This window comes from Amblyomma americanum, chromosome 9 (genome assembly GCF_052857255.1).
Source record: "Amblyomma americanum isolate KBUSLIRL-KWMA chromosome 9, ASM5285725v1, whole genome shotgun sequence".
Taxonomy (NCBI): domain Eukaryota; kingdom Metazoa; phylum Arthropoda; class Arachnida; order Ixodida; family Ixodidae; genus Amblyomma; species Amblyomma americanum.
The window spans coordinates 118,377,990-118,405,024 of record NC_135505.1 but is presented as its reverse complement, the minus strand read 5'-3'; the positions used below and the strand labels follow the sequence as shown (position 1 = coordinate 118,405,024).

The window sequence follows — 27,035 nt, the reverse complement described above, 5'->3', positions numbered from 1 at the left end:
CGCGCGTGGAGGAAGCGATTGGTGCCCTCCCGTTGTCACACTTCCCGCGCCTAGGGGGGGGGGGGGGGGTCACAAGCGGAGGCTGCCGAGATACGGCTCCTTTTGCGGACGGATACCGTACAATCCGGTGTATAAGCCTACCGGTCGTGCATGCTATCAAACAAGTAAAAAAATAGGGCAAAAAAAAGAGGTTAGGGAGAGGCCGAATGTTTTGCACGTGAAAGAGGTCCAGGGCGGTGGCGGCTCATTAAATTCGTAATAGCGCAAGGACACCGCCTGATTTCGGGCATGGTAGTTCCACATTTGCCAGAGAAGCTTCGTTACAGAACCCGCTAAATTAGCCCCTGTAAGGTACGTGCGCCAGATATCTGCCGATCATTGATAGATTTGCAACGGTCACACCGAAGTTGAAATTGGGAGCCAACTGCATGCGTGACCGTGGCAAAGCCGAAGTTGAAATTGGGAGCCAACTGCACGAACCCGACCGCAGCGGCTGCGTTTTTATGGAGGAAAAACGCTAAGGCGCCCGTGTGCTGTGCGATGTCAGTGCACGTTGAACATCCCCAGGTGGTCGAAATTATTCCGGAGCCCTCCACTACGGCACCTCTTCTTGCTTTCTTCTTTCACTCCCTCCTTTATCCCTTCTCTTACGGCGCGGTTCAGGTGTCCAACGATATATGAGACAGATACTGCGCCATTTCCTTTCCCCCAAAACCAATTATTATTATTATTAGCCAACTGCAAGCGAATATTGCATTTTCGACTCCTCAGTGGAGGCATGTCTTGTCGAACTAAGAATCGCGCCAGCTTTAACGACATAGATAATTGTGCCTCATCGTCAGAATTGCGAGCAACACTGTACTCCTAACTGTACGACCAAAGAACTCGATGCTGAAGTTCGTAGAGAAGAAACTCTGCCGGCAGCCTTCCTTGGATATATTTTTTTCTTTGTTATCCTTTTCATTCATTTGCCGTATCGCCTTTCGGAAGTGTAGGTGCGTGTCACCCACACGCACACACTTCCCGGCCGCTCAGGCTGTGTAACAAGTGCCCTGCCTCAGAGGGCCCTTCATTGACGGAGTCAGCTTGCACAGGATGCGACTAAAAAAGATATACGCCTCTCGTGACTCAAAACAACGAATCAAGTAAGGAAAAGGAAGAGAAAAAAAAGCGGGGCAGGATGAGAGGAAGGACGTGATTGCGCGGGAGATCCGCTCTGGGAGTAGTCTGGAGTGCGAGGCAGGCGTTTCTTTTTTGCTTGCCTGTTCAGTCTCAACCAGTCTCTTTCTGGGCTTAATTCAGTTCAAGTTAACTCGACTCGACGCGAAAGTTTCGCAAACCGTTTTGAGAAGGAACAGCTGTACTGCGACGAGCTGGCAACCAAGAAGCCCCTGGTAAAAGATCTAGTACTGCCTTGATTGATTGATTGGTTGGTTGAACTTTATTTCCTCGTCATAGCGAGTGGAGACTGGGACTAAAGGTACCAATGACCTGGCGAAAGGTCCCAGCCCCCTACAGCAAACAGTTTCGTCAGCAGTGATAAGAGAAGGAAATACATATAAAAGGCAAAAGTACAGAATTTACACAAGTACAAACATATTACGCTTGTAACACGCACTACACAGCCACAATGCACACATATCAGAAACTGCACTGTATATATTCATTTTGTGACCGTATGTACGTACATACAAACAAACAGAAAGGAAACAGAATGACATTGATCAAGAAAAGGAACCACATCGGCTAGTAGCAATGCGTTTAACGCTTTTTTGAAAGTACCCAATGGAGCGCTAAAGTCTAACAGTTCCTCAACCTTGTTTAATATTTCGGTTGACTGATATAAAAATGTTTGATTTCCATAATTTGTTCTTGTTCTCGGCTTGCGTCGGATGTTTCGCCGTAGAAGGTGCCGAGATGTATCTGTACTGAATGCTTTAGAGAATAATTTCTGTCTGTGTACTGTAAGCCCAGAAACGAACAAGCTCCTGGTATAGCCCTGGTAGAAGATGGAGCTTGGCAGAGTTAGAACTGCATTGGAAGAAGTAGCATCAAACAAGTAGGGTGTTTATTTTCGGGTGGCTTTTCAGCGTGTCTATTCAGTAGAACTGCTTTGCGACATCCTTCACACAAAACTAGTAACGAGTAAGCTCGTGTTATAGCAATGGTAGAAGCTGAAGCTTGGTAGAGTTAGAACTGCATCAGAAGAGGTGGGAACGAGTAAGTAGGATGTTCAATTACCGAGTGGATTTTCAGCCGCTCTGTAGAACTGCTTTAGGATATCCTTCTAAGAAAGAAACGTGCTCGTCTAACAATGAACAGGCTGACATCCAAGAACCGTTGTCTGCTGCCTATGCTCCGAGTAGCCTTAAGAGAGACACGGAACATAGAACAAAAGTGATAGCTCTCACACGAGATATTGGCAGTGGCTGAAGGTCGATCGGCCGTCATCGAAGACAAAAAAATAAACAGAGCGGAAGAAGCAAGTTGACTGGCGATAGGCTCTCTAGTGGGTGTCAAATCAGAAGCCCGGCGTCAAACCGTGACGCATGACACTGCACTCGCTCCCGCGTTCCGTTACAGTGAGGGCGAGGAACGGACAGAGGACAATAGGATCCGTAGATGAAAGAAAGTAACCACGTAGGGCGTGATGGTGCCAGCCCGCTCGACAACGGCAACAAAGAAGAAAATCAGCGAATAAGCACGCCAACACTGGGACGCGGAGCCGTTGCGACACAACGCACGTTTGGCGTGGCGCTGTGGTGCCGGGGCCTGATGACACTGCCTCGCACGCGCCGTGTTCGCTTAGAGGGGAAAGGTCAGGGCCGAACCCGGGAAAGACTCATCACAGCGGACAAAAGGAAAGGCGTTCGCGTATGCCAGTCGCCAGTGTCTTTACGCCAACCGGGACACCGCCAAATTTCTCGAAGAAAGAGGCGAAAAGAGGGAAAAGAATTGCGAAGGGTGGTACACACAAAGACAGTTCTTTTAACGGCCCTCTGTCCCGTGCAAGACGCACAGAAGCTGGCGCTTACTTTTTTTTTAGTGGTAATGCGATGCCTCGAGGAAAGCGCAGAGATAAAGAAGAGAGCTGAGAGCCATTGAGGGACCATGACAAAGAAATTGGGCAGGGTCCCGGACAACGGGGGTGTACCAGGAGGAGGAGGTGGAGGTTGTAGATGTGCTGCCGCTGTGGCCACCGGAACTCGACCCGGATCTTTCTACTCAGGGCACCGCTCTCCTTTACGTGTTGCCTCGCGTAGAGAACAGCGTGCTGTGACAATGACCGAGGCCGCAGAGACACAGCGGAAGTCCTGGGCGTGTACGGCCAAGGACTCCCATTCACGCGGAGCGGAATACCCAGGCGAAGCCAGGGAGTTCCGAACTCGACCCCTGAATGAACGTCGCCGGTGCAGTTTGTGCTCAGCGCGATGGTGGTCTACTAACCCGAGTCAAGATGAGCCGCTTCAAACTTCGTGTGGGGTATGGGTAACCGCGGACAACGAATATGAAAACAATTTGCAACGCGTTCTAAGATCCATTTCGTTGCTTGAAGTATTTATCATCAATGTGGACGAGGTTAGCATAGAATTCGAAATAGTTTCTTAATTAGCAGGCAAACCATTAGGTTTGCTCTGTCGAGTCAGGAAACTGGGTCTCCTATACACTTTAATCAATCACCGGAATGTCATGCTTTCAGATTACCCGGCTAACGTTTACAACGAGCGATACTTGACGAGTCCATTTCTGTAAATTAAAAGTTTTCGGTGAATTTACTGACTTACACCACTTGCGGAAGCTCAGGCCGAGCAATTTGTGTAACTAGCAAAACAAGGCCATTTCTATGAGTATTAGAACTCTCCGCAGAGGCAGCACAAAGTGAAGAGAGTGAACGCAGAAGCAAGTTCTTTTAGTGGCACCTCCGACCGCGTTCGCCGTGCCCGACACAGCGTTCCACGAGAAGAGGTAAAGTCGTACGCTATCTCTAGAGTTCTACGCAGAGCACTCTACAGGGGGATGGAAAAAGAGGGTACCAATGATCCGGCTTGCTCAATGACACACACGCACACACTTCACGACTGTCCCACGGCCGCCACACACGAACCGAGCAAGACCTAATGCACGCAGTACAAACAGAGAAAACCCCACAGTGGTTCTAACGTTTCGCTGAGTAAGGACACCAGAGGCGGCACAGAGTGGGGGGTTTTCTGAATGGCGGTGCCGTGGTGCCGGCCCTAGGAGTGTGTATGAATGGAGAGAGAAGAAGCGATAATGTACAAGGGAAGGGGGAGGTCTCGTCGAAACCACGCGCGCGAACGTTACCGCCACCATATCCGCGTTGGCCGCCGCCGTTGCTGCGTTATGACTTGCTGCCGGCAGCTTTCTGGCGAGACCGAGAAAAATAAGAAGCCGCCCGAATCGCCTGGGCGAGAGAACCAGCACGCGCGCGCGAGCCAGCCCCGAAGAGGGGCGGAGGCCGAGTTTCCTCGAAGACAGGAAGCGAAACGACGACGGCGAGAGCCCCAGCCAACACCGCAACGCTATTCCGTTCAGCACTCCCGAAGCCACGAGTTCGAGTAGGAAAAACGAGTCTCATTCTCCCGCTTGCATGGTGAAGGAATGCATAAGAGTCTGGAATGCCTCCTAAATGAATTGGCGGTTAATGTACACTTTAAGACGTCTGAACAAGGATCCAAGGCGTCTTGGACATTGAACACGAAGACCGGATGAAGCTGTGCCCATCAGTTTAGCTTATCAGCAACGCTGATGTGAGTCCTGCAAAGGCAAAGATCTCGGCCGGATGGCTCTGCACACAACTCTGACGCCTGCAGCTGGAAGATGACGAGTAGTACTACGACGTGTGCATGTCTGCACGATGCAGCGACCAACTCCCTCAGGCGGCGAAGAGGGGGGGGGGGGGGGGGGGGGGTCGTCGGGTGCTGGCGGAGAAGGAGGAGGAGGCAGGAAAGGAGGATAGTAGCTGATTCTTGGGAATCCGGGCTCATCAAGCAAGAAAAAAGGGAGGATGTGCTGTCTTTCCTCCACGACGCCAGTGATGGTGACCCTCGGTCGGCGGCGAGACGGCATTTGCGGGGGCGGACGTCGGTGAAAGAACGTTCATCCCAGCGGCATCACTTATCCCTCCGGCCGGGGGTCTGCCGCCTTGCTTCCTTCTATTGTGGAGCCGCGCTGACGTGCCCCCGTGTTGCTTTAAGACGATGGCCGCTGCCTTCTGGAAGGAGCGGTTCGGAACCCGTGAGCTGCTTTGTATGAATGGGCTCGACGCCCTGTCCGTGGCGCTTTTCAAATATGTGCAGGGAAGATTGTAGGGCAAGGGGCCAAGGGGGTCTTTACACACTGAAGTACTGTACTACCGAGCGATTGTAAATGCTTTTTTTTATGCGTATAAGAACGAAAGAAGCAAGGCGCTATGATGAACAGCCAGGGCATCCGAGTTCCGGGACGCCGTTGATAACGGAACGTTCGTGAGAACCGAAGCTAGGCTGGGACAATGAACGATGAGGTCTAGACGCATTGCAAACAAGGCAATTACAAAGCTCATCATCACAAACAGTGCCTGCAAAAAGCGCAATTTAGAGGGTAGGATACACGGGTACGGTACGCACCATTATGTTTGAATAGTACACGAGTGCGCCCTCATCGAGCCTGTTTATTTTACAGCCCATCTTGTCTTTCTATCTTCAGCAACGCCGAAGAGGGTATTTTCTTAGTTCCTTCCAAGTTCCCCGAGGACAAATCAACCTTAGTTGTTTCTCACCGCACTACATAAGGTGTACTGTGAGATTCGGAGTCAAAGCAAAGACGGTCAGGCACTGACAGTCGAGGAAGCACCGTAACGGCCGATCTAGACATGACGCGGACGTCTCGTCGCGAGGCGCTAACGAGGTTAAAAGAAAACGAAAGTAGCGAGGCAATCAGTGCCGGCAGAAAAGGAGAGTGCACGGAACACGTGTTGGATGACCCAGCCAGTGGTTGATGACTCCGCGGCGCAGCTCGGAAAGAGAGGGCCGCAGGAACCGCGTCATCGTCGCCCCTCGTCAGTGGCCGTGAAGAAAAGCACATAAAGACCCGCAGCTCAAATCACGGTCGCGCCAGGAGGGTCGGCTCAGTCGTCGACCGCACATGTTGCCGGCATCTGTCCACTCACTCCCAGGAATGACACCAGCCGTGACCTTGGAGTGACGACCTCCCCCGAGGCGCCGCCGAGCCCGTGCGCCGGCAGAGCTGCCATCGCGATGAGCATGCCATCTCGGTGGTGTCCTCTCCTCCGGCATTGCGGGGGGTTCGGTGGCGAGCGGATGAATCAATGGAGCAGCCTTCAGCCCTGGCAGCAAGCAGCCCGCAAGCCGAGGCCGACACCCCGGAGATGTGAAGCGGCGCCCGGAGGGAGACGGCGCGGTCTGTGACATTCGCGGCCGGCGGTCTTTGGACTTCGGCACACTGACCCCTATGCGGCAAGGGAGACCCGGCTGTGATTGACGAACCTCGTCATCGTCGTCTTCCTTGGGCACCCCTTGCGCGTGCCAAATGTGCGACAGAGCGATTGAACCCCCTCTGCTCTCCCGTTGCCTGTTCCTCTTCCTATATATTCCTTCTTCCTGCCTCGTTCATTCCAATGAAGGAAGCGATCGATAAACTTGGTTGAGGCTTACGTCAGTTAGAGAGAACCTGGTTATAATTAAGCTGCGTTTGAAGCTCACAACAGTGACCTGCGGTGCATTAAAGGACAGCTTTTCCGAAGCCCATGTAGACGTTGCAGTGAATGTCCGTAGAAGCGACATGAAGTTCTATTCACTCTCAAGATAACTTCTCAACCCTTCGGCCGCTTTTTACCTCAATACGGCAGCACGACATATTTTTTTTCCTTTCGTTCAGAGTTGGAGGCCCAAATGCGTTCGAAATATTTAACAGGACACGTTTTTCTTACACAGAATCTTATCGCTCTTTTGACTGCTCTGTTTAAATAATTTGTAACATTTAAGCGCCCGACGGTGATACTTAAGTGGGGTAAGGAAGAGAGGACATAGGGGACATGTTAGCGATTTTTACTTCATTTCCTGTAGGTTATCGGCTTGGTTTAAGCGTAAAAAAAGCAAAATAACGCGCACCCAACCAGGCCCAAAAATAACCTCCAGCACAACGGGTTAAGAGACTGAGCGCAGGAAATGAAGAAAAAAATAAGAGCGTGGGAAGGCCTGCTTCCAGACACGCATCAGACGCATCCGAAAGCATGCGAAAACAGGCGCACTTAATTCGATAGGTTATCTCAAGGGCCGAACTGACGACGAAAAGCAAAGGGAACAAAAATCAGCAATGGTAATAAAAATTGTGCGCAGAAAGGGGCGAAACACCTGAACGGCGACGACCTTGCAACCGTCTGCGTAGCCCGGGCGTGTTTGAATTTGTTTCCGCTCTTCCAAGCCCGAGCGACCCACACACGCACATCGTCGTCCCCTACTAAACAGATTCCAGCCATGCCGTTCAAGTTCAATGTCACGCCGCGCCGACGGCTCGTTTTTCTTTATCTTGTTCCGTCTCATTCGCCCTCTCTTTCACTAGTTTTTTTTCCTCTCAATCTCCTGACTCGCTTTCGACAATTTGCAGTCCCGGCGGTAGCGGCGGACCGTCGTATAATGCATGCACCGTTCTCATCAGCTGACAGGATTGATAAGCGGGTCGCGGCGCGACACTCTCACGCCAAAGAAGCGGTGTGGTAAGCAACGCCCTCGTTCGGCGAAAGGAATCCCCCCCTTTCGCTTCGTCCCTCCACATCCGCACTGGATAGCTATATAGACGAACAGCGGTGGTGGCAGTGAATGCAGTAGCAGCAGCAGCAGCAGAAGTGGAGTAATATATGCCACGCTTATCGGCGCGGAATGCGCTCCCTGAACTCTCGGCTGCCGGTTGTTGCCGAGTGGCAAGCGACAGCAGTGCCGCGTGGCGGAGGCTGAGAACGGCATTCCGAGCGCCCCCCGCCGGTGACTCGCGGCTACCGCTCGACGCGAGCGTCATCGCTTGTGTTTAATGCAATGCCGCATGCCGCGGCTGGGTCTCTAGACTAGTAAGTATAGGAGGCGCATGTTACAGTGGAGATGCGTTCGCCCCTATGTGTGCGTGTGCCCAAAAAAAGCGTTAGTACGAATGATTTTGTCCGGACGACACACAGCGAATCATGTAAGCCAAGCGCGAGAAGGATCATGAACCTTTTCTAGTAAAACTGATGGCTAGACTGTACTTCCTAGTTTTATTTGCACCTCAAATGAACACATACGCCGTTACCTTGCTTTCATTATAGGAAGTGTAATCTATTGCCACTCTTGCCTACTAACATTCCAGTTCCCTAAAACGTCCTTGAGACGTCGCATGCCCTTCAACGCCACCATGCTGTGCATCATCATCATCATTAAGCTATATAAGATAATGTTGATTCGAAGGTAAGGGGCCAGTGATGTCCAACTATAACGCCTTGTTCCGTAGCAGCTATAGGCACAGCGTATGTGCCGTCATGAAGTACGTAGATTACTCAGGGTATAGCTACACCAGATAGTGCGAGAAGTAATGAACCTCCAGGTCACTCTTCTGAAGCTCTACAAAGTCCTCATGTGGGCAGGTAGCACAGCTTCCTGTCAAGAGCCTTCGTGGCCTTCATGCTTTCTACCTTTCCACACAAGCTGCATGGCGCCGGATTAACGTAATGCAAAACTCACCCGTATAGCATAAGCTGATAAACGTCTGCGCGTGTTTGCGGATGTGGTCCTGGCGGTCACGGAGGTCCTTGGGCAGTTCAAGCCGGTGGATCAGGTGGTCGAGGAAGTCGTTGGCGATGACACCGCATACGTCCCACTTGAGGGTGGACACCACCAACAGCTCCCAATCCTGCGGTGGCAGGAAAGTAAAGTGGTGATGAGTGACGGAGGTCAGCGACCATGCGGGATGCACATCAACGCCGTATGAAAGACACTTGACTCTTAGGAGATACTTAGTGTCATCGAGAGTAGTCGTCCTGAGTAGTGCCCAGAGTAGTTGACTACTCTGGGCAGAAGCGTTTCTTACTTTAACATACATCTTGAAGTAAGACCTACGACAATGGTTGTTTTCAAATGGCGAGACCACTTATTCCACACTGATGAATGATGATAGAGTTCAAATTTGAGGAGTGATTGCTAGTTGGGTAAAAAGCAGATGTAGCTTGCCATGTATGCGATCCTACTGTATTCAAAATTCATGCAAGCTACGATTAAATAGCGAGGCCTCAACAATGGCCTCTATCTCAGTAGGATCTCTCTCGGTAAAAGCAGTGACGTTCTTCTTCAAGCGCCTTTTCTGTCAGTGGCCAGTCAGTAGAGGATTGTAAAAGCGTGCAACATTTTAACAAACATTCTCGCTAGCAATACAATTTCACAACAGGTCATCCCACGTCCCGCCAAATCACCGGAAAAGCGCTCCCCTCTTAGAAACACCTTCCTTAAGCGTTAGAGGAGTGACACACAGCGGTTTCTATGAGCACCTTTGTCCTTCGTGCATTCATTGTGTTGCATCAGCGATCGCGAAACCTCTTCCATCCTCTTTACAAAGGGAAACCTAGCGCCGCAGTCAGGGCGCGCCCGGATCATGATGCATGGGCGCCTAGACGACGCCAACAGAGAAGGGGCTTGTCGGAGTGCTGCGCTAATCCACGCTAGACGCGTAAACTTTAGCGACGAGGACGTCGGTGATGCGTTGCTCGCTACGGCGTCGACGGCGGTAGAGGGAGCGTGGGAACGGTGCGGGGGCGTACGGTCGCGCGCGGCTTAAAATATCACGCCCCCAGTCGGTGAAACGGCGCGGTCATGTGAACACCGGCAGCCATAAAGCGCGCTAATACCAGACGCGAAACAAAGGCAAACAAAATGGGCAGAACAAAGGAAAGTAACAAGTGGAAGCGTAGTATGAATGACGTGCGGCAGTAGCGGTGAGTGTACAGACTGCAGTGTCGGTAATGGGTGTCTTCGGTTACAGCACACCCGGTACCACTTCTTCAGTCTTTCTCGTTTGATCATTTTTTCGTTCCTTGCTAATGCGACATCGGAGAAGGGATGGAATAGGCAACGCTAGGGGATCACGCGCAATAGAAAGCTTTTGTTGGCAGCCAGCGAGCAAACAAACAAGTGAATGCAAAAGCAGGTCGGGCGAGAAATAAAGGAACAGAAAGAAAGAGAAAGAGAGAAGGAAAGAAAGAAAGAAAGAAAGAAAGAAAGAAAGGAAAGAAGGAAGGAAGAAGGACGGAAAGAAAGAAAGGAATAAAGGAAGGAAGACAGAAAGGGAGAAAGAAAGAAGGAATGAAAGAAACAAAGAGAAAAAGAAATAAAGAAAGAAGGAAAGAAAGGAAGGAAGAAGGAAAGAAAGGAAGAAAGAAAGAAAGAAGGAAGAAAGGAAGAAGAAAAGAAAGAAAGAAAGAAAGGAAGAGAGAAAGAAAGAAAGAGAAGAAGGAAAGAAAGAAAGAAAGAAAGAAAGGAAGAAAGAAAGAATGAAAGAAACAGAGAAAAAGAAATAAAGAAGGAAAGAAAGAAAGAAAGAAGGAAGGAATGAAAGAAACAGAGAAAAAGAAATAAAGAAGGAAAGAAAGAAAGAAAGAAAGAAAGAAAGAAAGAAAGAAAGAAAAGGAAATAAAGCAGGAAAGAAAGGAAGAAATAAAGAAGGTAAGAAAGAAAGAAAGAAAGAAAGAAGGAATGAAAGAAACAGAGAAAAAGAAATAAAGAAGGAAAGAAAGGAAGAAAGAAAGAAGGAATGAAAGAAACAAAGAAAAAGAAATAAAGAAAGAAAGAAGGAATGAAAGAAACAGAGAAAAGGAAATAAAGAAGGAAAGGAAGAAAGAAAGAAAGAAAGAAAGGAAGAAAGAAAGAAGGAATGAAAGAAACAGAGAAAAAGAAATAACGAAGGAAAGAAAGGAAGAAAGAAAGAAGGAAAGAAAAAAACAAAGAGGACAAGAAAGAAAGAACCATTCATTGCATGTTTCGTGATAGGCCCTGCAGTTACATCGACGCGAAGTAAATGGCGAACCATTGTGAAGGGGCGTTTGCCGGTGCTCAAAGCGGCATGGCGAATTCAGTTGATTTGGAGAAGACGCGCTCAGAGACGTTCAGATCCAATCTAAGCTGCACGCGCGCGCAATCTTTTGTGCACCTGTCCATCAGAGGGCGACCGAACACAGTTCAACGACGCCCATCGCAAGGCAATTTAGGAGTGGCGAGAAATACTGAAAGAAAAAAAAAAGAAAACCAATCCTAGAGACTGCTCGAGCAGCGACGTCAGAACGCTCGGAGCTGAAAAAGCACTCGTCGGTTGCCCGTCTTTGTGCTAAGCTTCTTGGACGGTTCGTATGCAGTCACGTGTATCTTAGTAACGCCGTCATTAACCTGTTTAAATGCACATTCAGCTAAATGCGGTGACACGTTTGAGACGCTAAGGTCGGAGCCCTTCAAATGCACAATAATAATAATAATAATAATAATAATAATAATAATAATAATAATAATAATAATAATAATAATAATAATAATAATAATAATAATAATAATAATATAATGATAATAATAATTGGTTTTTGGGGAAAGGAAATGGCGCAGTATCTGTCTCATATATCGTTGGACACCTGAACCGCGCCGTAAGGGAAGGGATAAATGAGGGAGTGAAAGAAGAAAGGAAGAAATAGGTGCCGTAGTGGAGGGCTCCGGAATAATTTCGACCACCTGGGGATCTTTAACGTGCACTGACATCGCACAGCACACGGGCGCCTTAGCGTTTTTCCTCCATTAAAACGCAGCCGCCGCGGTCGGGTTCGAACCCGGGAACTCCGGATAAGTGCAGTTCGCCTTTTCGGGCGCCTTTCAGTGACTCGAAAATGTCGCCATTAAAATACCACACGCTGTTCCAGCGGCGCGACACGAGCATGCGGCGTCGACTCACCACCACTCGCCGTGGACAAGGTCAAGAAGGGTGGAGTCATTTTTTGCCCTCCCTGCCTTTCCTTTCTGCTTGTCGACGCTTTCCGCTATGCGAGGGTTCCTTCCTGCCCAGACCACACAGCAGTCTCGGTGGGGAACGCGTAGCAAGCCTTATATTATCACAAGCTGCCGTAGAGAAGCAGGGGACCTTCCGACGACACGAGTGGCACGGGTGTTATATTGCTCGCATGGCATCCGTTGGTTACCATACTGCTGAGGCATTGACATCGGCGGGGCAGACAGTGTGCGAGTGTCACCGTCATTCGTGAAAATCGTGGCCCGGTGTTTCCTATATTAGTGCCTGCCTGCCTTCCTGAAAGGTGAAAGGAACATCAGGAGACTGTTTCGCACTTCAGCTAACATTAAGCACCGTGAAGTCGCATATCGAAGCAGCGCGCTCTGACTCCTACCAGCGCGCTGGCGCTGGCGAACTGAAAGGCACCTAAAATACAGTTCTAAACGCAAAGATTGGAAACGCGGGGCTGTTTTAAGTCATACGCTACCAATTATTCACTTATGCTTCGCTTGCTACATTCAGGCGCATGTGGCAAGCTTTTGGAGTCGGTGATAAGTCGTTTTGAAAGCTGCCTTTGGACGCATTCCACCCAAAGACGATGCCAAATATTCGTTACGTGTTCACAACTATAGGGCAGTGATGATATATAATTATAATTGGTTTTTTGGGGAAAGGAAATGGCGCAGTATCTGTCTCATATATCGTTGGACACCTGAACCGCGCCGTAAGGGAAGGGATAAAGGAAGGAGCGAAAGAAGAAAGGAAGAATAGGTGCCGTAGTGGAGGGCTCCGGAATAATTTCGGCCACCTGGGGATCTTTAACGTGCACTGACATCGCACAGCACACGGGCGCCTTAGCGTTTTTCCTCCATAAAAACGCAGCCGCCGTGGTCGGGTTCGAACCCGGGAACTCCGGATCAGTAGTCGAGCGCCCTAACCACTGAGCCACCGCGGCGGGTGCAGTGATGAGAAGAAGATAGATATCTAACGTCCCGAAGGTAACCAGCGCTGTTTCGCTTGCGCAAGTGTTAGACCTTGTCAGATAAGAAGGACGCCGCAGACGCAACTGGTGCTGTTCCTGCTTCTCACGGGAGTCGGCATGCTACAGCTCTTGTGTCCAAGGGTGCCGGATGGGCGGTTTGTGTGCAAGGGTCCGTTCGAGAAACTGACCGCGCTTCCGTGCACTGACGTCGTTCGACGGCGGTGCAAGTGATCCCCAGGCCAGGCGCGAGCGGCGACGGAAGTTCCCCAGCCCGACTCGTTCCCATCGCTGACGGTGCGAATGGAATGCAGAGCGCGTCTGTGGTTTCGCCGACACCAACCCGCCGGCGCCAAGCCTTTCTGCCGCCGCTATGGGAACAGCGGCGGCGGAAGAAGCGCGGTACAGTGGGCATGTGCGTGTCAGTGGGAAACTTCCGCGGTGTAATCTGACGGCTCACCAGTCGGTCCCACGCAGAAATAGTGCGTTGTGCGCGCACCTGGGATGACCGAAATTCGCACAGTGCAGCGAGTTCCTGTGGTCAAGGTCGGCACTTGAATCTTATTTCCACTGGCTTCCCCTTCTACATCCTATAGACCATTCCAGTAAGGCGTGATAGCTATGTGGTGCATGCAACTCTTGGCACATGCAACTCGTGGCACATGCACTCTTGGCACATGCAACTCGTGGCAGCGTGTGTGAACAGCAGGACGCAGCGAAACCGGGCTGGTTTTTTGGGGTGTTGCTTAGAACTGTGCTGAAATGCTAATTGTGGTACCTCAGTCATGTCTTCGTGACTCGATCCCTCCTGCCCTCAGCGCCGATATTTATCTTGAAGGAGATAAAACGGATTTACGAACAAATATTCTGGCTTCATCAAGTAGCCCGCCCCCCTAAAGAGGGACGTCTGCCACAACTTTACCTTAAGGGACCCTTTTTTGTGTAAACTGCCAGCAATGCTCTGCGCCCTTAGGCGGTTCAACTACTCGTGCTAGTGATAGCTAGAGAAAAACATTATGAAAAGAAGCCCGTGTTCAACGACCAGTGTGGCATTTCTGCTACTCTAAAATGCACAGACCCCGTCGTTTACGAGCTACGAGAGGACGATGTCGACGCGTTCAGCACCGTGTTCCCATTCATGGAGTTGCACAATGCCCTGCCGCCTCGCCTTTTCTACGCGCCAAAGATGCCCGCGCGTTGTCGCCACATGGCCAGCCACGTCACGGTCCTCATTGTGCACTTCCGCTGGCGCCAAGTGCGCACAGGTCTTCTGGGAGCCCACCGACGCAAACAAAGAGAAAATGAATGAATTCTGGCCTGAAGCCAACCACCTGCCACATTCCATCTACGCGGCCCAAACTCGCACGGGCTCTCTTATTCCCATAATGCTTCACTGTTCGCTAGGCGCAAAAAACTCGGCAATACAAGAAAAGTGGCTATGCTCCAGAGGAGCGCCATTGGCCCATTTAGAACCACCGCGATCCTGGCGCCTCCTCCCAACATTCCTTCGCGGGTCAGAGTGGCCCGGGCAGGAAGTGGACGACAATCGCAACGACGTCGTTTGCAGCAGAGGCCTTCTTCTAACACCATACTAGCGGCTCCCATCGCAGGCAGGTATTTCGCGTCTTCGGCTCTCCATTCACAAGCCTGCCACAGCCTCGACCAGCCAGATTCGGCAAGTCCTTGATCTCGTCTCTGCTCCCTCTTCGGTATGCCCCGCTCTGGTAGGGTCCCACCTTTTGGGGGCAGGGTACGGACAAACGGACGTCGGAATGCGGAGCGCCTTCTGTACTACCCCGCCGCTGTGGGTCCCGACCGCACGACAGGTTCATACACGACAGTTGCGGCCCTGTCCTCCGCTCCTTTTCTCACCAGTCTTTCTCAAAGAGCGCCAGCAAAGCTTGCCGCCTCTCGGTACTCGGGTGGCTCGGGGCCTGGCTTGACCGCTGGCTAGGGTTGAATTCCGCCTTCGCTTCCCACACGAAGGTGCTAGGGAAAGATGGGGGAACAGGGGAGCGGGGGGGAACCACAGAAGGCGGGCGCTCGAGCTTCAGCTCCCTTCTCTGCGAAGCCGCTCCACCATTCATGCTGCTAAAGAGCTCCCCTTCAGCGGGAAGCTTTGGCCGGCCGCTCTACGGCGAAGGAACCCAGCCAGAAAGGTTGCGTTCATTCAGGAGTTTCAACCTGCCGTGCGAATTTTTCTTTTTTGCCTTGCCCCTTGTGAGCCTTACTTTCCTCCCTTTTACCATACGGTACCCCGTACTCCCGATGCCAGGTCTTCAATGGAGGACCAGAAGCGATGGAATGTGGAAACCGGGGTACGGGGTGGTGGGGGGGGGGGGGCGCAGAGAAGTGCGCGCGCCCGCGCAAAATTCCACATTTTCCGCCCCAAAACGACTCAGTGTGCGACGGGGGAGGCGTAGGAGCTCAGCGATGGCGGCCTCATGTTGGCGGCAGGGCAGGATGAAAGGAATCGGAGGACGATGGGAGCGCCCTCTTATCAGGAGCGGGCGGACAATGGTGGATAAGGAATCCCAGCAGGTAGGACAACATGAAAGGGACTGGCGGTGCCAGGCATGCCTGTGGAGAAAGACGTAGACTGGTGAAGCGAGATGAGAGGAGGGCTGGGAGGGAGAAGAGGTTTCCGAACGCTGGTTCGATGCTGCCACAAAAAAAAAAAAAGCCCCGAGTCGAGACCTCCGCCGGTTCGCAGCTACACATCAATGTAAACAAGAATTCGGCACCGACTGTAGCTGTACGGTTCTTCTTTCCCCACTTTTCTACATCTATGTTTTCCCATCGTGCCATACTCGGTGCGTGTGAGGACAAACATTCCTATGCAGGGCGCCAAGTTTGGTGTGTATGCGTGTGTGTGTGCGTGTCTTGTGTACTCTCGCGTTCCTTACGTTACTAATCGCTCTGGCGGCTTCATCCACGATGGCATGTGGGCTCCAAGCCCTGTTCATTCATCGGTTGCATGTCGCCGTTCTTGGTTCATTCAAGGGTACGCTTACAGCGGCGTCGGCGCGGCTCTGAGCCGTCGCTGCTCTTTGCGTGGTGCAAGTGCTGGTTATTTGTGCCCGGAGGCCGTTCACGAGAAGGCGGAAATTCCGGACACGCTGCGCGCCGGAGCAGATTGCACGGGCACTAGACGCTACGGCGAAGCGATTTTTTTATTTACTTTTTTGTTTTCCCGAACTTGGACGTCGGCCATGCGCCATTATGCGATTCGGCATACCGGTAGAAAAGAAGCATTGCAGCCGGTTTTCGTCGCCGTTCTAGACTTCGTATAACAGGTTAGCCCGCGTATTCAAATTCACGGTATGGCTATCGTTCTCAAACGGGCGGTACAGATACAAAGATATATTCTTAGCCGAGGAGCATGGAAGCCGAGAAGGACATTTTCAACCGTGGCTGGCGCGGATTTCGTCTCCACCATAAACGTCGAGGTTAGGGCACTTTTAATTCAACCTCGATTATCATAATGCTCCCGAGTAAATCGACGTTTTAGGAAAGGGAAACGAAGAAATCTTCTGGCGGATTGTCCGGAATTTCTGGCGGGAAAAACTGATAACGATAGCCTTTTTTCACTCGCCCTAGGAGAGAGAGATCACTTGCAAGCCCACTTGAACATCGTGGCCCCATGTGTAGCAGCTTCCTGACACGTACAGCACTAGCCACGTGCAGCTATTCCCTGAGACATATATCACTGGCCACATGTCAGACGGGCCACGTGTAACACTTCCCCGACACCCATAGTACTTCCCTGACACCTGACAACCACAGCACTGACCACTGTACAACTTCCCTTATATACGGAGAACTGGCGACAGCTAAGCAGCAGTTGCTTGACACACCTAGCGCTAGTCACATGTAGCACTTGCCCCTCTTTCCGGCCTGATTGGGTTTTGTGGCTGAAGTTAGAAAGGGAGGAGTTAGTGCGGCGAGATCAACAGGGGAGTTTTTGGCTACGACATATTACGATTTCAACGTCATTTCCACATCACCATGTCCCCCTACGCAAATATAGAAGCAGAAAAAGAACAATTCACGGCTTCAATCGCTCGCGCCCATTGCATTCTGTGACAAAAGAACTGTAGCGCAACCAAGACGACTACAAGAGGCACACAGGACTAGCGCTTCTTTTGTTACAAAATGCACCATCTAGCCCAACAACAAGTTCTTCTAAACCATCGCATTCCTCCTCGCTTTCTTTGCACACACTATGCACACACTTTCCTAGAAGCTACGTCAAAACCGCGCAAGGCTCGCAGCCCTCAAGCAGCCTCAACGAGCGGCGCAAGTCTGCAAGTCCAGACCTCTGACACAGCACCTTCGCCGCTGTCTTCGCGACCGTGAGAAAAAAAAAATGACGGCGTAGAAAGTCAAAGGCGAACCGGCAACCCAACGGCTTCGAGAGCGCGAAGCAGTTCCTCGAAGTGTGAGTGCGCTTATGTCAGAGGAGGGAAGAATATATGTATAAAAAAGAAAGCGCGATTGTGCGATTGCCGCTCGCGGGCGAGATGTGCGGGCAAACGCGGAGGCAGTTTCACTCGCTCGCTAACAGTTGAGCGAAGCGGCCACATGTGCCTCGTGTCCTGCTTGCGCTGAGCAGCGGCTCGGCATTTCCTGTTTTGAAGAAGCGGGTGCCCGAGGAGTGCGCCGGAGTGGCGTGCTTTATAGCCGCGGCAAGCAGGTGCAATTCCCCGACTGTATGATGCCGCTGAGTACCGCCCCGAGAAACCACCTCGCGGACTCCGGGGCGCCGCATAGTCGTGGCATGAGGCCGTACCACAAACGGGGAGGAGGCGTAAGGTGTCATCATCCCCCTAGCGCGAGTGTTTGAGGTGCTTATAGGAGATGAATAGGTCGGTTTAGGGCTCGCCTTGCCTGTGGGTTCTACAAACAACATTTCATCGAGAGTATAGCATCTATGGTATAGTATATATAGTAACTATACTATACTATTGTGTACCATAGCATAGTATAGTATCTAGATATATATAGTATAGTATAGTACAGTATAGTATAGTATCTAAAGTAAATTCTAGAGCAGAGGACGGCAAATTAGGCGGGACTTTCGCTCGGAAACACTAAGAAAGCATGTCTGGAAAGGCGTACCACAAGAGTATAACGGATATGGCCTAGTAGTGGTAACAGTCTACCATCGAGGCATTAATTTTCACAACGTTAGTAGTTAGGTTGTGTCATTTTTTGTTTTTTTTCTTTAAAGCCAAAAATGCGCTGAGGATCCTTTTGAGGCAACCGCAGTACGAAATATGACAAGCAGGTAACAAGTGTCCCGGCATGTTTCGGGACGCATAACTGTCGAATAAGGGAGTAATTACTCATTGATATCCATCCACCCGAGCGCAGCCGTACGTCTAAAATGGAAAGCTAAAAAAAGGAAAGCTCTTCCTTTGTAGCCGTATGGCTGCGCTCGGGTGGATTACTCCCTTACTACAAATCTACTCCCACTTTGTGGGGATTCCCTAAAAAATTTGACCAGAACTGTCTAATTTTTCAAAATTCCTTCTTAAGAAATCGTGACGTGCTGGCCGCGAGCAGAGAGGCTGAACACACGAGTCCCGACTTGGCAAACCCAAGCCCCCGATATCAGTGTATTCCTAGGAACACACTCCCAAGTTTAATTCTGCCGCGTAGCTGAGTGCAGGAAATCCTCAGCCTGGATGAAATCGTTCGGACAAGACAGGGTACAAAATAGCAAGCAAATAGATAGCGAAGATCAAACAGGTAGTCGACAGAAGGGCACGTTCCAGGTCAACAGCTCCCACAGGCTACGTACACCGACACTATACACCAACATCACATCTGAGCAGTGCTGCAGTTTTCTGCTTTACTGCTGCCCCATAGATCTCGCCTCACAGTGTCGGTTATATTATTGTGGAGCGTATTTAGACATGCAATTATTCTTTCAAAGCCTGTCCCAGAGAGATATTTCCTTTTGTGCACGCCCAGCATCAAAGGCGCCTGTGCCGGTGTCATCCCCACTTCGCCGGCGAGAGAGCCGCCAAACGCAACATGCGTGTCAATGTCAAGCACGTCGTCGTGCGTTGCCGAGCGGTGGCGGGTGGGTTGGGGGGGGGGGGGGGGGGGGGGGGGGGGGGGGGGGGGGGGCGCAGTTTCTCGGGGCGTTGCTTTCTGGCTGCTCTTGGCCGGGCGACAGGAACTAAACTCGGCGGCCTGAGATAGAGAAGTGTGTGAGGCTCCGGAGGTCTCCAGTGCCACTGTCAACGCGCTCGATAAGATATCTCTCTTCGGGGAGCGCGGTGGTCTAGCCACATCAGAGCTAGCGAAAGGGACCCATCCGGGGAGCGAGCCTTCTTTCCGGGAGAGCGCAAACTGGCGAGGGGGTTCCACCAAAGGCACAAGGCGACGAACCGAGGACCTCCTCCTATTCCCTGCTCGCTCCTTCTCTCCCGCTCTATCTATCTCACTTTCTTTCCTTTTTTAATTGGTTCTCTTTGTCGCTCGGCGCTGATGTCTTCCCGACTCGTCCGGCGCCTTCGCGTTTGCTCTCTCCGACGCTTGCTTTCTCCGGAGACAGGATAGCGCGGTCGCCTTCCCTTTGATCAGCCGCGCCGGCTTTGCTTTGCTCGCTGTTAGCCGTCGACGAGATGTGAATGAAAGCGAACGTAAGGCACGCAAGGACCACTCCACGAGCCCCCCCCCCCCCCCCCCTCATCGTCTCAAGCGCAAAGCCACAGCAGTTGCTGCCGCCTCCAACACTCGCCGTTCCATTCACAACTTGCCGCCCGCACCGACCGCCTCCGACACTCGCATCGTACAGCCTTGGCTGGCGACAGTACACTCGTTGGAGAGAAGTGTTGAGAAGGGAAGCGAGTCGCGATGCGATATCGCGCGGGACCCCGCAATCGCGCGTGTCGGCGTCACACGTCGCCGTTCGCAGATTGTCGCAACATGGTTTCCCTTTCGTTTGCCAAGCTACAGGAAGGCTGCATGCAGCCTGCGAGGTGTATAGTGCGCAACAACGAGCAGTAGCAAGAACTGGAGGTCAGGTTTCTTGAATATCTTGTTATATCAAAGGGTCAGAGCAGCTGGGTGAACGACGCGTAATCGCTGTTCACCTTGTCTCCTGTTTTTTCTTTTGCCACTTCCGTTAAAACGATGCGATCTGAAGCGAGCGGCTGGCGGCGGAACAGGACTGATATCTCCCAAAAGGAAATAAGACGACTCGTTCCGTGTTTGGTACGTATGTACCCGTGTACGAAGCCTTTCACGAAAGTTAAAACGCAAGAAAAAAAATTGAAAAAAAAACTTTCTCGGGCAGAGTTCAACGCTCATGAAGCACGAAGCATCCTGAATACCAGTGCTCAGTACGACCTAGTACGGCCTGATTCAACGAGTCTGTGCTACAGATTACAGGGCGAGCGCTAAATCGCCCTCTACCGCGTAGCCCTTGCGATGACTAACAACTTGCCCATTTCGCTCCACGACGCAAGTCTGAACGTGCAGTCTAGACTGGCAACTACAAGAAGCCTGTGAAGTTCCGTCGTGAAAGCTAGTGGCCAACCAGCGACTAATCACAGGAAGGGAGCAGCATACCACACTTCAACCACTCGTTTGGCAAGCATTGACTTTGTGCAGTGCAGTGCCTGTGGTCTTCGAATTGCCAGCGAACTGAAGAGGCTTCGTAGGGTCCAGAACGAGAATTGCTGTGGCAGTACTGAAGCCCATGCTTCTAAGCAATAAATGTTCTTTTTAAATTGATTGATTGATTGATTGGTTGATACAATGAAGGCTTATCGAGGCGCTGTATCTTGGAGAAGAGTAAAGCGTGAAGATAACTGGGATAGGACGAAATGGGACGATCAAAGTTCCTTGCTTAAAGTCTGTTCGAGAGCGGCAACTGGTATGCGCCTGAATAGTTTGCATAAGCCAGCCATCGATACGGCCTTCGACGGCTGGTACATGCAGAATAGTTGCGTGTATGCGAGGGAGAGAGAAGCCGTGCGAACGGCAGCTTTGGGAGGCGATGCTTGGGCCGGCAGTCAGGTTTCACTCGGGCCCCGGCAGCGTCACAGGACTAGCTCTCACCGGATATCGGCCAACTCCGACGCCGCTGCGGCAGTCATCACAGAGCGGCTCACGCGCCGACAACGTTAAAAAAAAGGAATAAAAAAAGACAGCAAAGAAATAGAGAAGCATGGGATCGGAGAGGCAGGGTTTGGCGCGTGGGATGGGGAGCGGTGATCGAACAAGCGGCGAGGCATGCGTGCATCGACTGACTGGCGGCGCCGACGGACGTAGCGGCGCCAGGTGCGAGACGGTTCTCGATAACAAAACACCAACAGCGCCAGTCAGCGCAACGCGGTGGACGCCCCCTCGCTCTCAACAGCCCAGCTCGTCGGTGCACGGCGAAGGCTGGACGCCTATGGGGAACTTGCGCTGAAGTTTGCGGTGCCGATTGCAGCGCCATAACACACTGCCTAGCGAGAAGAGGAAGCAGTTTTGGGTAGTACTATTAGTACTTTTCCGCGCCACCTTCAGGCGCTTATTGGCGTGAGCCTCCGCGCTCTGTCGAAGGCGCACGTGCCCTGCGTCAGCTATCTGGGCTGCGCCGAGAGAAGCTGGGCAATGAATGCTGTCAGCCAAACGCGGAATGTGTTCTCGCGTTTGCAGCGGCCCAAGTGGCTGACAAGAGCAGTTTTGAGTCATCGAAGGGAACAATTGCAGTGCCGCCTTGGCAGCGCAGGTTCCCCATATCGCACGGGAAAGGGACACGCCTAGGCTTACATGCTGTGCACCGTACTTATGCTACGTCACCCAGCGGAGCTATAGGAAGATGCTGCCACTACAATAACCGTCTGTGCTTTATCTGATGCTACCTATTACAAGAGTTGTGCACTTGTCACAAACACAACACCTGGGAACGATGACAATGACACACTATATCTAATAGCTGCTGAAAGGGATTGAAGGAAAGGATTCATCCTATCCAGGTGACATTAGAGGCTGTTCTACAACACCAGATCACCATTGCAGGCTCGGATATTGTGTGGAAAACACGTGGTAGGGGCACTGAAGCGGTAGCCTAGTCGTTCACATCATCAGAATCATCATCATCGCTGTCAAAATCAGCGATGAATGATGTGAAGCACGGAAGGGGAATCAGTTCAGAAAGTTGAGAGGGCTCGTATTACAGGCCCACACTGGGGGCACAGTTTATAGGATAGGACCCAGCTGCGTTTGGAACTCGCGGTTGCAGTGACCGAGATGTGGAAATCGGCGAGTCTTGAGATGACTGGCGCAATCGCCCCACCAGTGGTTCAGGCGCTGTTGTTACTGCGTATAATATATGCGTTTGCATAATGTCTATGCAAGTATAACACAAAACGAGAATATTACTCGTAATGTAACGTTCAGCGAGAATTCCTGACGGGGGCCCAAAACTAGGAACGTGAATACTGGCAGAAAGCAAAAGAAATAATAAACGTCTTCAAAAGGAACGATTTCGGGCCGAACCCTTATGAAAATGGTATATAGACTGTCTATAGACTTCTCATAAACTATATTGACTTCCTGTAGATATTTTATTTTGTTTAATCATAGTTTCAGACTGCCTATAGTCAAATCCTACTAAATGTGTCCGACCAACTGGCCTACACCAAAGTCCTTCTAAGTTACAAAAAAAAAACCATATAGGGGATATACACTGTTAATTGGGTTTGTATTGCGCTATAGACTAGTCTATAGGACTTGTTTATAGAAAGTCTATAGACTTTACAGAAGGAAGGATCAACGAGCAGCCCCATCCCTAGCTCACAACACCGCGTAGCAAAGCGGGGGTGTGCGCGCGCGTATGTAAACATACATGGGAGTTGACACGTGCGCGCAGCCGGCATTAAAAGAGAAATATACAACGAAGGATGGTTCAAACAAAAGCAAAGGGGGCTGTGGGTGCAAACATTGGCACGGGTCTTGTGCCAGCTGCATACGGTTCTCGGCGTGCAGCCAACTGGCGCGCTGGTAGTTCAAACAACCAGCACACTCCATGGTTAAGGTCAACAAAACGAACCACAATCGTCAAACTGAAACAACAGCAGCGCCTGCGAAAAGGACATCGGGATGAGGGTGTGGAACAAACAGGCGGGCAAGCTTTAGACACAAGAAGACAGGTTGCTTTCGCTAAGCAACGGCACACTGACCAACAGGAGAGGCTTCACGGAAAAGAAAAAAAGGAAACAAAAGGTGATGAGAGTCGCCGCGAAACCGGAACGACTCGTGCGCAGCGGTTAATTTGAGGGCCACCAGAGCTTCCGGTCCGAGAAGCACAGTTGCTACGCCCCGCTAACTTTCGTTTTTCCAGTCTCCCCCCCCCCCCCCCCCCCCTGCAGTACTGCTCGTCTTTACTTTTCACGGACTATTATCTATATCTTTTTTTTTTCAGGGCGGAGCGGGGAGGAAAGGGGGGGGGCAGGGGGGTAGAGTAGCGTGCCTCGCGTCCATTACAAGGGGCAGCCCCGTTTCCCTTCTGGAAAGAATGCTGCAACGCGCATTTAACGGCCAGGATTCGCATGTTAAAAAAAAGAAGAAAAAGCGAAGATCTTGAACAAGCAAGGAAATGACCAGGTAACAATGCGCCACGATGGCAGCTCGGCCCGTTGTTCACTCGCTCCAGAGAGCGTGAAAACGGCATCCGTTTGTGTACACGGAGGAGGCAGGTCCCCTTCAACAGAAGGAAACGCATTATAAACTGCCTTTCCTACTCTGCGCGCGTTTGATCGAGCCGTCATTCTTTGCAGGCGAAACGTGAGTCTTGTAAGAAGGGGGAATTGAAATGTAAAAAAAAAATGTCTCTGGAATGTGCTTCTCCTTATATATCGAGCGTGTAGAAATTAAAAATATTGGCTGTGTGCGACCACACCGAAGAATGTCAGGACAGGGAGTTGCAAGAAGTGAACAGAACAATAAGTTAAGATGGCGACCAGGCGTATACAGAGCCTCTGCGCAACGAGTACAAAAGTGGCGCAGCCAACAGGATTCGCATCTACGCGGGGAGTCCCCAGTATGATTTAAGTGCGATAATAAGTAAATCTACTAATAATGAGAAAAAAGCTTTCATCGGGTGATGACGTGTTGATTATAAAGTTCAATAAGGGGCAGCGAAACGAAAAGGGGAGCTGAGAATATGTTAAGTATATATACATAATTATGGTTAGAATGAAGTACGGACAAAAGTGGCGCAGCCAACAGGATTCGAATCTACGCGGGGAGTCCCCAGTGTGATTTAAGTGCGATAATAAGTAAATATAATAATAATGAGAAAAATTCTTTCATCGCGAGATGACGTGCTGATTATAAGGACCAATAAGGGGCAGCGAAACGAAAAGGGCAGCTGAGAATATGTTAAGTATATATACATCAATATGGTCAGAATGAAGTATGGACAGCTTATGAATGAACACTCACACAACGTTGCGTGTAGTGCTTCGCACTCCATAAGCTTGAGAGAGTTTGAGCGCATGCGCACAATGTCATTATTTGTACCCGGGAAGAGGGTAGCTGCATGTCTTGCTCAATGCAGGCGGTTCGTTCATAGCGGTTGCATGCCTCGCATAACCGCCCCAATGTTGACCCTTATCTGATCCGATACACACACTGGCCGTTCGCACCACTGCAGTCACTGCGCGCGAGGCGCAGGCGCAGCATTACAATGCGGAAGGCAGCAGGGGCAAGGGTATTCAGACAATCCGGACAACCCTTGAATACGGAAACCAATCCGCGTAGCAACCGGGTTGCGCATTCCAACGCCGCGGAAGCAAGTCTCGAACTGGAACTAGATAAACGCGAGCGAGTAGAGCACGGACAACTTTCTTTTCCCGATAGCGCTTCATTCCTATTGGTCGTGCTCTGCCTTTCTCGGTATCCTCCTTCTCACAGCCTCTTTCTATACAGCAGCTCACGCCATTCTCCGGCCTAGCTCTCCTGTCTGACCAATCCGCGTGTCTCTCCGGTACATAGCCAATAGAAATCGACGGTGCTTTTTTCTTTCTTCATTTTCCTCTTTATTTCCCTCTTCCTTTCTTTCTTCACTTCTTTGTTTCTTCAAGCCGCCGTGTGGCTTCTGTGCTCTCACTGAAAAACCCATGCCCTATGTAATGATTAATAAAGTACACGGCTCTTGTCGCCTTTCGCAATAAAACAGGAACGGGAAAACGAAGAGGTGCTTATCGAAGGCAGGCCGTTCACGCACACACATTGGCCGCAAAGTCTGAGCGATTCTAACCTCGGGCGCTTTACGGTTGGCTTTATTTGAAACTTGAAACAGGTCATGGGAAGCGGCCAGCGAAACCAGAGAGGCCACCCTCCTTAATATTCAGGGCCTATAGAAGATCAGGAAAAACGATACACGGACGTTCTTCAGTATTAGGCGCTTCCTACAGGTTTCTTCGTGACGCAGGCGTATTATTTGTTTTCCGGGCTACTTTGTATTCAGACAGATGAGAGAGCAGTCTAGACGGAGAGGCTCATTGCGGTAATGTGTCCGCGGGCTACGCATATATAACTCGTCTCCTTGCCTCCGCTGATCTCTTAACTTATCTCGACCTGGCTGATCCTTGCGACACGTGTCGCGATTCACGCACCACCCTGAGAACTCGTCCTAGCCTGAATTGCTCGCGGGCAATCATGTAAGAAACCGGGAGTACTGTGAAGAGGAAAAGCCGAATTAGCCTCACGAAAGGATTGTCAAATTTTATAGCGCGCAACAAAAAAGGGCAAAGCGGAAAAGAAATCGCAGGAGTTTCGAAGACGAAACTAGGTAAGCATACCCAGCCGATGCTGGGTTCAGAGGTCATCACGTTACCCAGATGTCTTATTTCTGTGAGACCACTTCACTACGATGTGTAAGAGGTAGCACTGTTTAATCTAATCGAAACTAATATCTTGTCACTCAACCGCAGCAATCTCCTTAATGCCAGTAACTGTCAAGATTTAGATGGTCACGTCATAAGATCGCTCTGTGCAGCATGAACAGTTTATTTCCGGCCAACACGAGGTTCTACGGGAATTTTCAGTCGCATCACTCAGATCTCTGGTAAGCTATAAGCGTTCATAACTTCACTTCTGATTATATCAAGCCTCACACATTTGTCTTGACAGACATCGCAAGAGGAGATCCAGGATGTGATCGCGAAAGTCCCAAGCAAACTGTCTTCGAGGTCACACGTTTTCCCTTTAACCCCGTTCCCTGGCGTCGACGCTAAACCACCACGGGCTGCGAATGACTCCTGCAACTCAGTAACGACTTTTACAGTTTGCCGCGCTTCGACGGCTGCGTTTGGCGCCAAATGATCCGGAGCGCGACATCAGTAAGGCGGTGGTGCAATACTGGCGCGCAAGCGAAAAGTTACATGAAAAGAAAAGCAGAACACACGACTTTTTGCGCGCGCGCGCGCAGAAAAAAACGTCCGTAGTTGGCGGAACGCAGAACACGTCTCGCGCTTTGCGTGGTGCGATCTGAGCGCGCGTGCGTGAGGCCGACAGGGCGATATCTTTGGCGGGGCGACTTCAGACGGGAAAGGAGGCTATGCGGCTTCTCGCTACTACGACTCGGGTTGCGCAATCTCCCCGTCGGGCACGCCGATATGCCAGGCAGCTCTTTCTGCTACTAGAGGGAAGTCCAGCCGGAATGCCATGGCTTCGTCGCGGCGTGGCACGGGCGACCATTCATATGGAACACCGTCCCGCTTATGGAAGCACACTAGAAAAGCTAGTGGGCACTAGAAAAAACTGATAAGCACGTGCTGCGTGAGTACCGCATATAGAATCACGTACTAAGAATGAGCAGTGCAGGGGACACTAAGGGACACTTCCACGGCACATGTTCCGGGGTACAACTTACACCGGCACACTGCTCAATGAAAAGCGCGGTGGAAACTGGAACTGCCCTGCAGACCACATTTCGTAAATCTCAAGTGTATGACTGTGTTCATACCACCAAGTATTATGGTAACCTTCTTTGCATTCTTTCCCCGTTCATACGGAACCA

General features: G+C 50.9%; 1 protein-coding gene across 4 annotated transcripts in view; it reads right to left on the bottom strand.

Annotated features, from left to right (window-relative positions):
* Positions 1-27,035, bottom strand: part of LOC144104184 (G1/S-specific cyclin-D3-like) — a 325,929-nt gene that overhangs the window by 28,391 nt on the left and 270,503 nt on the right. For all 4 annotated transcript variants that reach the window (XM_077637049.1, XM_077637047.1, XM_077637048.1 and 1 more), the window contains one exon: positions 8,730-8,898. In XM_077637049.1, coding sequence (XP_077493175.1) covers positions 8,730-8,898 — 169 coding nt within the window. The remainder of the gene's footprint in view (positions 1-8,729; positions 8,899-27,035) is intronic.